We start from the raw sequence: 17,368 nt of genomic DNA, 5'->3' as shown, positions 1-17,368 counted from the left end.
TAAATGTACATTAGCGTGACATCCGGAGGCTCTGATCCAGCGGGAATCAAACCCGCAACACCGTCACACGAGCCCTGCCCGGGGATCACGTCAGTAACGGCCCGTTGTTTCTGAGGCGGTCAGGTGTTAATGGTTTTACTCACAGGCTTCAGTCTAATCAAGTATTTCTCTCTTGTCACTTATAAGGAGATATATTATATATAAAGATATAGGTTTATAACATATATATAAAAAAAACCCATAGTAAAATGTATAGCCTATATCTAAGCTACATATATTAAAAATAAGTAGGCTATATGATGAATATATATTTTATAGGCTATGGCTATTTAAAATGTTACAACTATATAGCCTATGTTAATAATATATATTTGATTTATATATTTAGTTTATATATGAAATTTATTAAAACAATATATTACATTTCTGTATGCTTAAACATGTTTCTCTTATTAATTTCACATTAATTTTAAACATGTCTATCTTCACATTCTGGGAGTGTCTCAGACCTTTGGACACTACTGTATATGATATCAATATATATTGACAGGCTTTAGGATGGATATGTATTTATGTACAACATAAGAAAACTTACATAAACATATATAGCCTATTTGTAAGGGTAAGACAGTACTGGGGGCTATGTCAATATAGTAAATTGTATTTTATAGCTGTTCAAGATCCTGAAAGCCTGAAATAAAATGTTCAAACATCAAGTTGGTTTTAATGTAAAGTTCTTTTTTAAAATCACATATTCATTAAAATACTCCTCTTCGTTAAAAGCCACAGCACCTTATAATAATTAAAAAAGAGTGATTCATTTTATTTTATTTAGGCCTATTTTACTTAAACAAGCCTGTAGATGCCTGTAGACTGCTTCCTGTCCTGAATGACAACATGAGAATGAATGAATGAATAATAATAAAATTATTGGTAAATGTAAAGGAGGATATGTAGCATCTGATGTTAGGTAGGTAACCAAGCAACCCCATAGCAACCACCCTAAACATCATAACAACTAGCTGCAGCTACAACTACAGAGCAGAAACTTGTGTAGAAGCTCTTACAGATATGTGTTTGAAATGTTTAAAATAAATGTCTAATATGAAACAGAAACAGGAGACATTATTATAATTATTATCACTATTATTTTTTTAGATAGTAAAATATCTAAAATAATATAAAAAAGACAATTGTAGATGTCTGAAAAAAATCATTAAACTATATGAAAGAAATTCACTAGAATTTTTTTTTTAGTACCTATTGACAAAATAATAGTAACATTTCTTCAAAAAAATCAAATATTATTTTAAAAGGTGATAAAGTAGCTGTCCTAAAATAATAGTAAATATTTGATAAAAGAATTAGTAGAATATGCATAGAATTATTTTTATAATATTTGATCACACACACAGCTTAAATGTCCTCTATGAGCTGGCTGCAGAGACTGACTGTCCCTCATACAGACCATAAAGAGCTGCAGTGGTGACACCACAGCGCCCCCTGTGGACAAAAGCTCCGCTCACAGTAAACTGACAGGTGACCACATGCTCATTCACTTTAAATTAAATCTATAGCAGAGTCGAGTGTTTGAAGTGACCACATATGTCTCGATGAAAAACAGTGTTTTTTAGTTTCATGAATATATAACAATATATGAAACTGACCCAGACAGCAGTGAATCTGTGATCAGGATGGGCAGGTGAGGATCAGGTAAGGATGGGTTTAGTGGTCAGCTGTCCAGATGTGTGTGCTCATCAGTTAAAAAGCTTCAGGCAGGTAAACAGCTGCTGAACACAACCAGGATTAAACCTGCTTGCTGAGACTTAAACCATGAGGACGAACAGGAGGAGAAACAGAACCACAGAGATCAACCAAGATTGTCTGATCAGAAGAGGAAACATCAGAGTCTGGCTCAGTGCAGCGCAGTCTCACTGTGTCCGTCAACTCACCTACACAATGTGACTCACATTCAAACTTCTGTCACTGCCTACGCTACCAATTCAAGGCAGCAGCTTCAGCTTGTGCAGAGGCAGCAGTCTCAGATTTCTGACTGTTCAGTTATATTTTCTCTTAATTTGATTTCTCAACCTGAAGGTCTAAATTGTGATTCAAAGCTCAAGCCACACAACCAGAGATAAAATCAGGTGGTGAGATGATGAAGCTTCTTTTATTAATTTTCCCCTAGAATCAATAAAGTCTCATCTCATGTGGGAATGATGCAGGCTGAATGAAGTAATTATTAACTGTTTCTTAAAACTTAACAAAAGTATATGAATCACATTTTACAGTATACTGTATACTGCTGAGGGAACATTAAACTGCTGGATTTATGAATGAAGTTTGGTGTGATGTTAATTCATTTTAATTAAAACACTTTAAATAAATATAATAACAGTTTATCTTTGTACTGATGTCCTATATGCCCTCAGCCAAGTTGTGACAAACACTAAATGGTATTCCCCTGTAATAGAGATGGGGACAGAAGTCACACCAAATTCCATTCAAAAATATGCCGATTTAACAATTACTCTTATATTAGCAGGTGTTCATTCACTGTCCATGTGAGGCAGCTGTGCTGTTGATTACAGTACAGAAAGTATATGTATTGTTGAGAGAGAGTGGTGGGGGTTACTAGGTGAACCATTTCAAAATGAATACTGTTTGGTGATGTGCTGAACTTTTAAGTTGTTAAATTTTTAAATGAATGTGTAGTGTAATGTCAATTAATCTATCATTATGTCTGAATTAATCCAATAATTGATTAGATAAACTTATATAATCATATATTCTTAATTCCCCATATCCTGCTGAGCCCTTGTATGTGGACAGACCAAACTACATTCAAACATCCATGAGTTTAATGTTTCTCTGCCTCTCAGCAGTTGGTCCTTTGGAAAATGTGACTCGTGTCTTATTTTCGTAATATAAAAGATAACATATGAATGACAAAAATAATCAATAATATTTTGCAGCATATATACTCCTGCTGGTACTGGAGGGACTTTGAAATTGCTAGATTTATGAATGAATTCTGGAGTGAAATCAATTAATCTATCATTATTTCTGGATTAATCCAATAATTCATCAGATATACTGATATAATCATTTCTTAATATCCTGCTAAGCCCTTGTATGTGGACCGATCAAACTACATTCAAAAATCCATGAGTTAAATGTTTCTCTGCCTCTCCGCAGTTCTACGTACTTTGTAAAATGTGACTCGTGTCTTATTTTCTTATTTTTCTTTTTTTCATTTTGTTTCACCAGTGATTCACTGGATTTACATTATTCTGGATTTTCCCGTGTATTTCATCCCTCTGTATAGCCTTGCAGGTATCTGTATTCACTGTGATTGGTTGGCAGGTGCTCGCAGCCTTACGACTCAAACTGAGGGTAAATGTGTCCCATGTCTCTCCCGAGCGTCAGCAGTAGGTGGATGAGAACTTCCTAGTTGGGTTTTACTTTGTGTAAATAAACCGGAGGCAGAGTTTTAGCCAACGCGACGTGTATGTGGAAAACCCCGGTTCCTCTCCAGTACCGGTTAAAACTCCAACTCTCTCGCTTTTTTTGTTTTCTTTTCTTCTCTATCGACTGTTTCTGGGTGTAAAATGACTTTCTGTAGACTTCTCTCGGTGGTTCTTTTACCGATATTTTGGGTGTTCGTGTCCGCGGCGGAGGATGCGACCAAAGCCGCCACCGGCACCACCGCGGCGCCCAGACCGGCTTTGACCAACTCCAGCGGGGTGAACTCCACACACAGTGGCGGTAAGAGCAACGATGTGGCGTTCACCGGCCTCAACGTGGACAGCTCGATGATTCAGAGGGCCCTGTACGTCCTCATCGGCATCACCATGATCGGAGTCTTCTACTTCCTCATCCGAGCTGTGCGGTGAGAACTGCTGTAATTACTTTAATGAGAACGGACGCTACGCAGTCATATATTTTTATCCAAAATGGGAAAATTTTACATATAATCTCACATCAGATACACGCTGAACTAAAGAGTTGCTCCTCCAGATTTACAAAAACACATTATTCACATTATAAAAAGTGTGTACAACTACTTAGAAGCGATGAAACATTAAACTACTAGATTTCTAAATGGAGTTTGGTTTACTGTCTGTCCACATACACTGGTTTGCCAGGATGTAAGCTGTTGTAATGGTAATATTACATGTTGTTACAGCATGGATTAGGCGGGTACAAAACAATTGAATTATATTTGTATAGCTGATAGATTATTAGATTAATCTTAAAAGAATTAATGTTTCATTGACGTCACGCCAGACCTAATTCATAAATGTAGCCATTTAATACTTCCTCTAGTATCAGCAGAGGTATAGATGCTGTAAAAGGGGATTTATGCCCTTTTATTAACTTTTAGTGGCTGCTGTTCATCTCAGCATACATCTCATACACCAAAGATGGTTCACCTACTATCACCTCTCCCACCAATATGGTTTAATTGCTCCACAAGTTTCTCAATTAGTGCCTATTTCATTTTACCATGATACATATCTATTTTTCTTCTGCAAAATGTGAAAATTCTTATAAGTATTGCCAGATCAGATACTACTACTACGTGAACTGATGAGTGGCTCCTCCAGTTGTACAAAAGCACGTGACACACACTTTACAATGTTTGTACAACTGTTGAGAAGCAGGGAAACATTAAACCAGTGGATTTTTAAATGGATTTTGGTTTACTGTCTGCCCACATACACTGGTTTGGCAGGATGTAAGCTGATATAAAGGTAATATTACTTTTTAGCACAACATGGATGCAGAGGTCCAGAACTACTAAAGTGTATTAGTATAGCTGGCAAATTAATGCAAAAATATAATGTAATAATTATATTTGAATTGATGTGAAGCCAAACTTCATTCATAAATTTAGCAATTTAAGAGTTCCTTCGGTATCAGCAGATGTATATGTGCTATGAAAAGGCAATTTATGCCCTTTTGTAAATTTTTTGTGGCCACTCCTCAATTCAGTGTGCAGCATTAAGACTAATGTTCATCCAAAAAACTGTTAATAATAGTTTCTGGTGAAAACTGTATCTTTCTGTAAATAATGATTGTCTGATGCTCAGGCTGAAAAAACCCACCCACAAGAAGAAGTACGGCCTGCTGTCCGACTACGACGACTCTGTGGAGATGGATGCGGTGGACAGTGACGAAGACGACACTCTGTATGAAGCTCGCAGCCTCCGCAGGTCAGAGGTCAACACACAACAAAACCAAAACACAACAACAGCAACAACAACAGCAGCAGCAGAGATATTTGAAAATAAAAGAAAACTGATGACAATAACAACATTCAGTTTTTTACATGAACACAACATAAACAAACAGTTTGATATTTGATAGTTTGATATTTTTCTGTGTTTTATGTGACTCATAATGGAGCTACTCTTATTTTGAAGCTTATATATCTGCTTTATTTTGAAATTGAAGTTCACACTTCTTTGTTATGATAACTTTATTTTTCTCATAGTGGGGGCTGGGTGGGAAAGACGACATCCTGAACTCAACTTTAACCAGAGCTGATTGATCACTGATTATTTTCTCACTTAACGTTTTTGTTTTATAAATGAAATATTAATAAATATTAAATAATGAAGATCCCACTGTCCAAAGTGACGTTTTCAGATGTTTGTCCCAAATACAAAGCGACTCAGTTGCTGTGACAGAAAACACAGAAAAGCAGACACGCCGGAGAACTTTTACATCTTTAACAATTCATTGATTCTCAAAATTGTTGCCCAATAACTGATCGATGAACCATCTTTTTTATTTTCATCTCTGAAATGAGACATGCACATTCTGTAATGATGTCAGTCAGCTATATTTTTTGGTAAAAGTTACTTTATCATCACGTCTGGTGTTAATGAAGGTTAAAAACGGTCTCTGTGGTGCATTCAAGGAAAACTCGTGATTTAAATTTCTCAGTGTTTACATTTGCAGAGAAGCATGAAAACAGATTTTTGAATGGAGTTTGGTTTAATGTCTGTTCAGAAATATCCAAAACTTCCAGAAATCAGACTGTTAACAATCATCATCATCATCAGCATCATCTGTATGTGTAGAGCACATTTCACACAGAGCAGCAGTAGAGACAAACAGTGTTTTTTTGGGAAAGGATAAACATTATTTGGTTGTTTTTTGTTTTTTTTTGTTTGGTTTTTGTTTTGCTGAATGCAGAGTGTCCTTGAATGCACCACGGACAGCCTCTGTTAAAAACACTGACTGAGGGTTTGTCTCTGCAGGTTGATGTTTCTGAACCTGATTATTGATTCAGTTTTTAACTTTGGTGACTTGTTGAAACTGATCAAGTTATTGATCTGCTGATTGTTCTGATCACAGTTATCTGTGTCTCTGTTCAGATGAGTCCAGCTTGGATCAGACGAGTGGAAGGTATCGGTAAGGAGGCTGCAGGTGAAATTGATTATGGATTGGGAGAGAGAGGACTGACCGGTGACTGCTGGAGGAAGAAAAATGGACCAAATATAATTATTATTATTATTATTATTGTTATTACTGTTGCAGACAAATGCCAAAGCTTGAGCTGCTCCAGAGGCTGAGCAGGATAATAGATATTTTTTTAAAGTGTTGGAAGATGTCATCAGTGTGGTGAAGTTGTTGCCATGGAGAAGCAGGATGTTCTCTGACGCCAAATTTCCCTCCTCTGTTTATAATTATTATTATTATTTCTTTTTCTAAGAGTTTCATTTGTCTTGTTTTTCACTTTGTGCTTTAACTACTGTAAACTGACTCCAGACCAGCTGATAGAACTGATCAGACAGCAGCAGTTATTGATCAGACAGCAGCAGTGATTGATCTGAAGGCCTGTGATTGATCAGGATTTTCCCTCCTGACGGACTCTGACCCTCCACGCTGCACAGATCTGACCCGTGTGCTGTTAAAGGAATCTGATGTGACTGGTCTGTTCAAGCTGAAATCTGCTGTTAAAAGAAAATGATGATTGATTTCCTGTGTGGGCGGAGCTAACATCACACTTTCCACCTCTGGTGTAGAGAAGCAGAGAACGAGGACTCGCACTAAATAACATTTACTGTAATCTGAGACTGAGTTTGTCCCATTATTTTAATTACTCAGTCCTACGTTTAACCAAGTCCAGCTTGCAGGGCCCTGAACACACCACAGACTCTAACAGACCAGGACCCCAGAACTGCGTTCACAGACGCATCTCTTCGACAGCCGAGTTCTTCATTACTCAGAGAGACTCAGACAGCATCACATCATAGAAATCAGAATAAACACATCATCATTAAACAACCATCCAGTGTTTTATCATGTGAATGTCTCTTAGTGGAGTCACTACGATCAGCAGCTGTCACCTGTGAGGGTGACTCACCTGAACCAGGTGGACTCTGTGATCCAGGACCATGAACGTCGACACGTTCCTGAGTCTCTGCAGCAGAGGTGGAGGCACATGTAGGTGAAATACACCAGTTTCAACTGTAGTTTTCCTTTAGTTCCCCCCCCCCCCATGTTCAGGTGTTTGTGGTGTTTATTCTGGTCACTCTTTATTTCATTTTTTCATCATTCCTCATAATTTCAAAACAACTTTTGGTTCAGTTTAAAACAGAGAAACTTTATGTCTCAGCTGTTGTTGACTTGTTTTCTTACGTGTAAACATCATTACTATTTTTCATACTGAGCTGCTGTGCACTGCCAGACAGACTCTGATCACATTCACATATCATCATCATTTTCCTCATTCGTTCCAAACTTTCCACATTCCACAAAACTTCTTTGAAATCATTTGAAAATGTGTTTCATTAAAATAAAAGTTCAGCCACATTATTTTCTCTATCCAGTGTGACAGTGATGTTTTTTACAGTGAAGCAGCAACTCAGTGGCAATCAATCAATCAATCAATCAATCAATTAGGCTTTATTTGTATAGCACTTTTCTGCCAAACAATATAACACAAAGTGCTTTACAAAATAAGAGCACTGAACTCTGCTGCTCCATTGAAACATTTATAACTGTTATAAATATCAAACCTTCATCTCTTTAAAGAAGAAGTTAATATTGAAACACAGAATAACCAAACCAGTAGCTAAAATAGGCTTTTACTCTGAAGGGCTGTGATGATTTATCATGATGTTGGTTTCAATGTGGTCTCTCCTGTAGCGCCACCAGCAGGACAGAGTTCACTTATCTTCAAAGTCTGGAGGTGACCGTCTACTGTTGATGCTGATTCAGCACAAAAACTTTCTGCTGAAAATGAATGGAGGGAAAGTTGAGATCCTGTAAAACTTCACACTTTCAGCTACAGACATATTTCAGATGTTTGTCACATCAGACAGGTGAAATCTGAATCACCCTCAGAGCCGTTGATTGAATGTGTCTTTGAAGAATAAAAATACTTTTTCCTGACTCACTGTTTCATCACCAGCTCTCTATTTCAACCCAGGTGTCGTATCCATGGGTGACCAGCAGATGTCACTATTGTACTGTTTAACAGCTGAACCATTCAACAACAAGGAAACGCAAAGAGCTTACAGTTTTTTTCAATTGCTTAGGCACGATTTGGAAAACAGGGCCCAGTTTTTCAAAACACTACACACAATTAGCAGAACACCTCAGTTCCTTTGCAAAATGAAACACTCTTGTAAAAACTATACATTAATTTATAAAAACCATATTTTGTTACCATATGAAACACACACGTTTCATATGACTTAATTCTGTTTGAAGCAGTTACACACTGCTGTGCTTTTAGCAATTCTACTTCTCAGTGATTAGAGCACTGTAAGTGAAGTACACAGAGGAAGTGCAAATATACAATAAATTCACCAAACACTACACAAGACCACTGCTGCAGACTGATGAAACTATCATTTATTTCTCTCCATACACCCAAATCAGTCAACATGTCAACATGGAGAATCACAACAAAACATGTCCCAGTTTTCATGCTACTACAGTCGTGTGCATAACACTGTCAGCTCAGCAAATATCAGACAAACAGAAAATACTGTGTCCAGAACAGGTTACAATTACAGTAAAAAAAAAAAAAAAGAATCTGAAAAAAACTGAAAATACAGTACAGAAAATACTAGACATTATCTCTTCACCTAGCTGGATCTGGCCAGAGAATTTCATCAACATCACAGGTGATATCCTCATTGGCAAGACAACGTGGGAAGAACCGTCTTGAATGTCGAATCCGTCCTTGCACAGCTGCGGCATCGATTTGGTCACAGGCCTCCTCCATGGCCTGAATGAGGGGTACCTGAGCCTGGGGACGGAGATTGTCAACCCTCCACCACCATGCAGAGAAAAACTCTTCCATTGGGTTTAGAAACTGAGAGTGTGGTGGAAGGTGTAGTAATGTAAACTGTGGATGGTGTTGAAACCAGTTGTGGACCAGAGCAGAGCGGTGGAATGACACATTGTCCCAGATGACAATGTGTTGCATCAGGTGCATTTGGTTTACTGCTGTGACGATGTTGTGCAATCAGTCCAAAACTGTGAGAATGTGAGGTTTGTTGTAAGGGCCTATATTGGCATGACGGAGGAGGACCCCATTCTGTGTAATGGCAGCGTAAAGGGTGATGTTACCCCCACGTAGCCCTGGGACATTGATTATAGCCCTGTGGCCAATGATGTTTCTGCCTCTCCTTCTTGCTTCTGTGAGGTTAAACCCTGCCTCATCTATGTATATGAACTCATGCAGGATTTCCTCAACATCCATCTGTAAAACTCTCTGAAATACAGTGAAAGACAAGATTGTGTCGTTCAGCATAGATCTAGTATACAGTAAATTTACATGTAAAAAGGTTACGTGTGCAGTATGCAACATCACAGTGAACAATACATACCTCCACATGTTAATGTTGCAGCTGTTTGACCCTCTCTGTATTCCGCTCAAAAGGCCCTCGATAAAGTTCTTTCATTTAAACCTGATGTCTTTTCAGGATGCGTGTCAGTGTTGACAGAGAGACCTGATGGATATTATTGAAAATGGCATGGTCACCAATAATGTTGGCTTGAATTTCTCTGAGCCTGATAGCATTATTGGCCAGAACCATGTTTATGATCTCTCTCTCTTGTGTTTTGCGTGAATATGGGCGCCCTTCCTCCTTGTCCTTTCTCGACCCTCAATCCTATGTAGAAAGAAATACATGTAACCTCTTCCTCTACCTCCACCTCGGCCTCTACCTCTGACACAGCCTCCGCCTCTTCCTCTTCCTCTACCTCTTTCTCCTCCGCCGTGGATTCCCCCTCTCACCCTCACTCTTCTTCTTCTGATTCCTTCCATTTTGGTTGAAGACAGGTGAAGTCACGTGTTACATTTTTATACTGCTTAAACCTGATTGGTGTGTCTACAATCAAGCAATCATGTGTTTGCGCACCTGATGGCTGTGTTTAACCTATTGGCTCATTGGTGTGGTAATTTAACAGTCAGTGCTTTGGAATTGCAAGGAAGTGACATCATGATATACTTCTGTGTCTAATCACAAGTGTGTTTAGTGTTTTGCAAATCACTGTGTGTATTGTTTTGCAAAAAGTGTGAGGCTGACATTGTGCTTATAGTGGTGCAAATCTGGGCCAATGTTTTGCTCCGTGAGTGTAAGGTTTTGATAATTGTGTAATACTTTTGACTTTAGTGTTTATGCAATCGAAAAAAACTGTAAATACAAAGGCCTTAATACAGAATATAAAGAGAGAGAGAACAATAAAACGACACACAGAAGATAGGATTTAAAAGAGTATATAATATATATTATATATATATTATATGAATAACTTACAGTGAAAATCATTAGATTTCATGATAAATCAAATTCCAGTGTTGTGAGATCAAAAAAATTAAAATAAAAAATTAATAAAAACAAAACTGTATTTACTAAAAATAAGAATGTAATGAATATATAATAATAATATAGAATAATATAGAATATAGAATAATCTATAAATGTAATTAAAAAAATTAGGATAGTCTTCTCTGACCATTTAAAATGTATTTTGAATAAATAACAAATGACTTGATGCTTTTATTCTGAAGATCAGGGTAATGAAAACAGCTGCTGATCGACAAATGTGCTTTTATTGTGGTAATTATTTAATGTGAACTTCACTTACTGTGGAACACAGAGACAGACAGCTGAGATACTCCAGGTGCTTCATCATCATCATCATCATCATCATCAACAACAACACAAGACAAATATTTATGATGTTGATCATCTGAAATATTGATTTGTTAACTTTCTTATTGATCTGTTGCTACAGATGTTTTTTTCTGTCATATGACTCTTGGCGGATTCCATACCATCAACACCAACACCTGATGATGAAGCATGTTCATCCTCCTCTTCGTCCTGTGTGAGAGACAGCAGGGTGTTTTCCCACAGTATTGTCTGTCAGGATCACAGGTATCACACATGATGCTGATTGGGGGGTTATGAGGTCAGAGGGGGGTGTGGCCCGTCACAGTAATAAGCCAGTGATGAGTGGGTGTGGAGCTGATGACTGATAAACATCTGAGCCAATCAGGCGGCCCCGAGAGAGACAACAACAGTAACAGGTCCCAGAGGAGAGAGGGGGCGGGATTCAATTAGAGAGAGCTGAGTTTGAGTGTGTGTGAGATGCAGCTTCATCCTCAGTTCCCACCTCTGTCTCTTTCACACTCACAGCTGGTTTATCTGATCATGGCTCTGTGGTTGAATTGTCAGATTTCCTACTGACATGAACTCACCACACTTGTTTTAAAGACATTTGTGTGTTTGTTTCTGGTGAACAACAACAAACACACATCTGAATAATGACCTATGAACTTTACAGACTCCTCCTCCATCAGACTGAACAGCGGTTCACAACATGTTGACTCTCTGCTGTAACAACGAGGTCATGTGACTGAGAGCTCAGGGCAGAGTCAGGCCTGTTCCCTGAACGTTTGTTGCTTATGTTCTCTCAGTCTGCTGCCTGTTGTGTTCACACTCAGAGCAGTGTAATATGACGATGAGGATGAAGATTTTCACCTTACATGTTTGTGACCAAGATACTTTTGACACCCTGAAGATGAAGTGGTCTTCTACTGATCCCATCACTGAATCACTGTCATACAGCTGCAGCTGTATCCAGCTCCACTGAATGAGCTGTGTTAACCTGCACCACATGATGCTTTATGAGGTCAGAGGTGCCTTTAATGAACTGTTATTAGAGGAGATTTTTACAGTGTAATCTCTGAACACAGGTTCGTGTGACATCAGTGTTTGGTCTGTTTGGACTTTATTTCTGAGAAGAAGAGTCATTTATCAGATGTGTTGTTTTAGGCTCATGTTATTCATTAATGTTACAGCACCTCATATTAAAACTCAATTGAATCTTACACTCATAAAATCACTAGTTAAAATTGACCCTGCATCAAAAGGGCAATTTATTTTGAGGTCAAATTCATTTGGATTTACATACTGTTGTATCAACCTAGATATTTATGACAAATTGTGTAAAAATTTTGACATAAACTATGAAAGGAAAAACTTTTTTTATTGTTATTAAAAGGCGAGATTTGGTCTATGTGCCACTATTTTCCACATAGCAACAAAACTAATGAAGCACTGCTGTGATGATCGGTGTCCTCATGTTGTTCTGAGCTGCTTTATGTCGTTAAGATGCAGCTTTAATCGTCATGATCAATTGATTAGTGAGAAACTCTGTTTGTGACACATGGAAAATCTGCAACAGCAAAATGATTCTACTGATTACAAAGATATCTATTTGTCTTTGTCACTTTATTGTAAACTCTTTTGTCCCTGTCAGGATCCTGTAGGAGAGATGATGTTACTGTGATACTGACCCAAGATCAGATAAACCAGCTGTGAGTGTGAAAGAGACAGAGGTGGGAACTGAGGATGAAGCTGCATCTCACACACACTCAAACTCAGCTCTCTCTAATTGAATCCCGCCCCCTCTCTCCTCTGGGACCTGTTACTGTTGTTGTCTCTCTCGGGGCCGCCTGATTGGCTCAGATGTTTATCAGTCATCAGCTCCACACCCACTCATCACTGGCTTATTACTGTGATGGGCTACGCCCCCCCCCTCTGACCTCATAACCCCCCAATCAGCATCATGTGTGATACCTGTGATCCTGACAGACAATACTGTGGGAAAACACCCTGCTGTCTCTCACACAGGACGAAGAGGAGGATGAACATGCTTCATCATCACTGAGTCACTCACACTCGCTGATGATGATAATGATGATGATGATGAAGCACTTGGAGTATCTCAGCTGTCCATCTCTGTGTTCCAGTTAGTGAAGTTCACATTAAATAATTACCACAATAAAAGCACATCTGTGGATCAGCAGACTATCCTGATTTTTTAAATTATATTCATAACGTTTATGTTTTTATTAAGCATTTTAAATATTTGTCTTCTATTTTATTATGTTTGTTTTTACAGTTTCTAATGAAACATGCAGGTGTAGCATCAGCAGGAAATATGGATCAGTTACATCTGGGTCAGCATCTGTGCAGATATTGATCCAGTGAATCGGATCAATACAGAACAGATGAGTTAACATGTTGACGAGAATCACTTGAACGCGTCATCAAGTGATTAATGTGAAGTGGACTCTGAATGAAACAGTTCCTGATGAAGCTGCTAAATTTAGTAAAATAAATCTAGACCAAAGTCATTAAAACTTTATATTTGAATAATATCATCTTTAAACAAACACATGTTACAAATAAATCACTGCAGCATCAGTTGGTGTAGAATTATTTGGCTTTTTATTCATCACAACAAACATCAAACAACAAAGATTTTAAACAATAAAATCAAGGTTCCTTTAACATTAAAGGAACTAAGTGTTACAGAGTCTTCTGTTTCTAACTGAACACAGAGACACAATTAAAAATGTCTAATCAATCAATAATCAATCATTAATAAGGATACAATGATAATGTGAATATCACACAGACTCTTCAGCCTCAGGTCAGACAGTGAGGTGTGTTTAAAGGACCACAGGTCGTGGTGATTCGACTCCTCTGGAGTCAACATGGAGGATCAGTCTGACTCTAAATCCTGGTTTCTGCTGGATCTGATCAACTGTAGCTGTTTGCCAGGTGGAAGTACTGCAGGTGACCCAGACCTCCACAGTCCTGGTCCTCTGTCAGACCGTCCGAGTCTCCCTCCACCCAACTCTCACAGCTGGAGTTTGGTGACCCCTCCTCCACGCTGTCCGCTCGGACCCTTGGGACCCCCCTGAGGTCCTGGTCTGTCAGCATTCGGTCCAGGAAGTTGATGTACCTGAGGGCGAGGCGCAGAATCTCGTTCTTACTGAGCTTCCTGTCGGGGGGGTGGGTGGGGATGAGCCGCCGCAGCTCAGCGAATGCTCCGTTAACGTTCTGCTGCCGCCAACGCTCCCGACTGTTGGTAAAGATCCGCCGTCCGACCTGGGGACCGCGACCTGAGGAGAGGAGAGGGGGAGGGGTCAGCTCTGAGTCCTGCTGTCATAAATTTAAATCAACCATTAAAAAAATATACATATACCAATTTATTAATCAATTACTCTACTGCCCGAACTTGATGTTCATATGTTTTATGTCTCCTGATTTTTTAAAATATATATATAAAGTGTTGTACCGTCACTGAGGCTGATCTGATACGGAGTTGTTCTCTGAGTCATCCTGGTGAGTTTATCTGGATCACTGCAGGGAGACAGAGAGAGACAGAGAGACAGACAGACAGACAGATTAGTTAGCATATGTTCTCTTAGGAACAGAAAAGCGAACAGAACCAGGCTTGATGTTGACACGGTGTGGTGTGGCATCCAGAACATAGAGAGATTTCTCAACTGAGGGGTAAATGTGTCCATGTCTCTCCCGAGCGTCAGCCAGTAGGTGATGAGAACTTCCTAGTTGGGTTTACTTTGTGTAAATAAACCGGAGGCCAGAAAGTTTTAGCCACGCGAACGTGTATGCACCCCTGGAAACCCGGTTCTCTCCAGTACCGGTTAAAACTCCAACCTACTCCTTCGCTTTTTTTTGTTTTTCCTTTTTTCTCCATCGACTGTTTCTGGGTGTAAAATGACTTTCTGTAGACTTCTTCGGTGGTTTCTTTACCGAATTTTTGGGTGTTCGTGTTCGCGGCGGAGGATGCGACCAAAAAGCCTGCCACCGGCACACCGCGGGCGCCCAAGACGGCTTTGACGAACTCCAAGCGGGGTGAACTCCACAAGCAGTGGCGGTAAGAGCAACGATGTGGGTTCACCCGGCCTCAACGTGGGACAGCTCGATGATTCCAGAGGGCCCTGTAACGTTCCTATCGCATCACCATGATCGGAGTCTTCTACTTCCTCATCGAGCTGTGCGGTGAGAACTGCTTGTAATTACTTTAATGAGAAGGACGATACGCCAGTCATATATTTTTATCCAAAATGGGGAAAATTTTATATAATCTAACAATCAGATACACGCTGAAACAAAGAGTTGCTCCTCCAGATTTAACAAAAACACATTATTCACATTATAAAAAGTGTGTTAAACTACTTAGAAAGCATGAAAATTAAACTACTAGATTTTTCTAAATGGAGTTTTGGTTTACGTGTTCTGTCCACATACATCTGGTTTGCCAGGATGTGTAAGCTGTTGTAATGGTAATATTACATGTTGTTACACGGCATGGATTAGTGCGCGGTACTAAAACAAATTTGAATTTATTATTTGTATAGGCTGCATAGATTCATAGATTAATCTTAAACAGAATTAATGTTTCATTGACGTCAACGCCAGACCTAATTTCATAAATGTAGCCATTTTAATACTTCCTCTAGTTATCAGCAGAGGTATAGATGCTGTAAAAGGGTGATTTATGCCCCATTTTTTTTTTTTTTTTTTTTTTTTTTTTTTTTTTTTTTTTTTTTTTTTTTTTTTTTTTTTTTTTTTTTTTTTTTTTTTTTTTTTTTTTTTTTTTTTTTTTTTTTTTTTTTTTTTTATTTTTTTTTTTTTTTTTTTTTTTTTTTTTTTTTTTTTTTTTTTTTTTTTTTTTTTTTTTTTTTTTTTTTTTTTTTTTTTTTTTTTTTTTTTGTTTTTTTTTTTTTTTTTTTTTTTTTTTTTTTTTTTTTTTTTTTTTTTTTTTTTTTTTTTTTTTTTTTTTTTTTTTTTTTTTTTTTTTTTTTTTTTTTTTTTTTTTTTATTAAAACTTTTAGTCGGCTGCTGTTCAATCTCAGCATAACATCTCATACACCAAAGTAATGGTTACATAAACTATGACCCTCTCCCAACCAATATGGTTTTAATTGCTCACAAGTTTCTCATTTAGTGCCTATTTCATTTTAACCATGATATCATATCTATTTTTCTTCTGCAAAATGTGAAAATTCTTAATAAGTTTTGCCAGATGCAGATACTTACACTACGTGAACTGATCGAGTGGCTCCTCCAGTTGGTACCAACCGCCGTGACACCACTTTACAATGTTTTGGTACAACTGTTGAGAAGCAGGGAAACATTAAACCAGTGGATTTTTAAATGGATTTTGGTTTACTGTCTGCCCACATACACTGGTTTGGCAAGGATGTAAGCTGATATAAAGGTAATATTACTTTTAGCCACATGGATGCCAGAGGTCCAGAACTACTAAAGTGTATTAGTATAGCTGGCAAATTAATGCAAAAAATATAATGTAATAATTATATTTGATAATTGATGTGAAGCCCAAACTTCAATTCATAAATTTAGCAATTTAAGAGTTCCTTTCGGTATCACCAGATGTAATATGTGCTATGAAAGGCAATTTTTTATGTGCCTTTTGTAAAATTTTTTTGTGGCCCCCTGCTGCAATTCAGTGTGCAAGCATTAAGACCCTAATGTTTCATCCAAAAAACTGTTTAATAATAGTTTCCTGGTGAAACTGTATCCTTTCTGTAAATAATTGATTGTTGATGCTCAGGCTGAAAACAACCCACCACAAGAAGAAGTACGGCCTGCTGTCCGAACTAACGACGACTCTGGTGGAGAATGGATGGGTGGAAGTGACGAAGACGATCACTCTGTAATGAAGCTCGCAGCCTCCCGCAGGTCAGAGGTTAACATCCAACAAAACAAAACACAACAACAGCAACAACAACAGCAGCAGCAGAGATATTTGAAAATAAAAAGAAAACTGATGACAATAACATACATTCAGTTTTTACATGAAACACAACATAAACAAACAGTTTGATATTTGATCGTTTGATATTTTTCTGTGTTTTATGTGACTCATAATGGAGCTACTTTATTTTGAGGCTAATATATCTGCTTTATTTTGAAATTGAAAGTTTCACACTTCTTTGTTATGATAATTTATTTTTCTCAATGTGGGGGCTTGGGTGGGA

The 17,368-nt window shown here is 37.9% G+C and overlaps 1 protein-coding gene across 1 annotated transcript; it reads left to right on the top strand.

The window, feature by feature from the left end:
- Positions 1 to 3,441: 3,441 nt before the first annotated feature.
- Positions 3,442 to 7,303, top strand: cunh19orf24 (chromosome unknown C19orf24 homolog). The gene is made up of 3 exons (XM_022759134.1): positions 3,442 to 3,892; positions 5,097 to 5,219; positions 6,390 to 7,303. Exons 1-3 carry the CDS (start codon positions 3,612 to 3,614, stop codon positions 6,391 to 6,393), a joined length of 408 nt encoding a protein of 135 aa, XP_022614855.1. The 5' UTR covers positions 3,442 to 3,611; the 3' UTR covers positions 6,394 to 7,303.
- Positions 7,304 to 17,368: the final 10,065 nt, after the last annotated feature.

Source organism: Seriola dumerili, unplaced genomic scaffold (genome assembly GCF_002260705.1).
Source record: "Seriola dumerili isolate Sdu_G_001 unplaced genomic scaffold, Sdu_1.0 BDQW01000319.1, whole genome shotgun sequence".
Lineage (NCBI taxonomy): Eukaryota > Metazoa > Chordata > Actinopteri > Carangiformes > Carangidae > Seriola > Seriola dumerili.
Note: the sequence above shows the minus strand (reverse complement) of the source record. Positions and strands in the feature narration are given on the sequence as shown.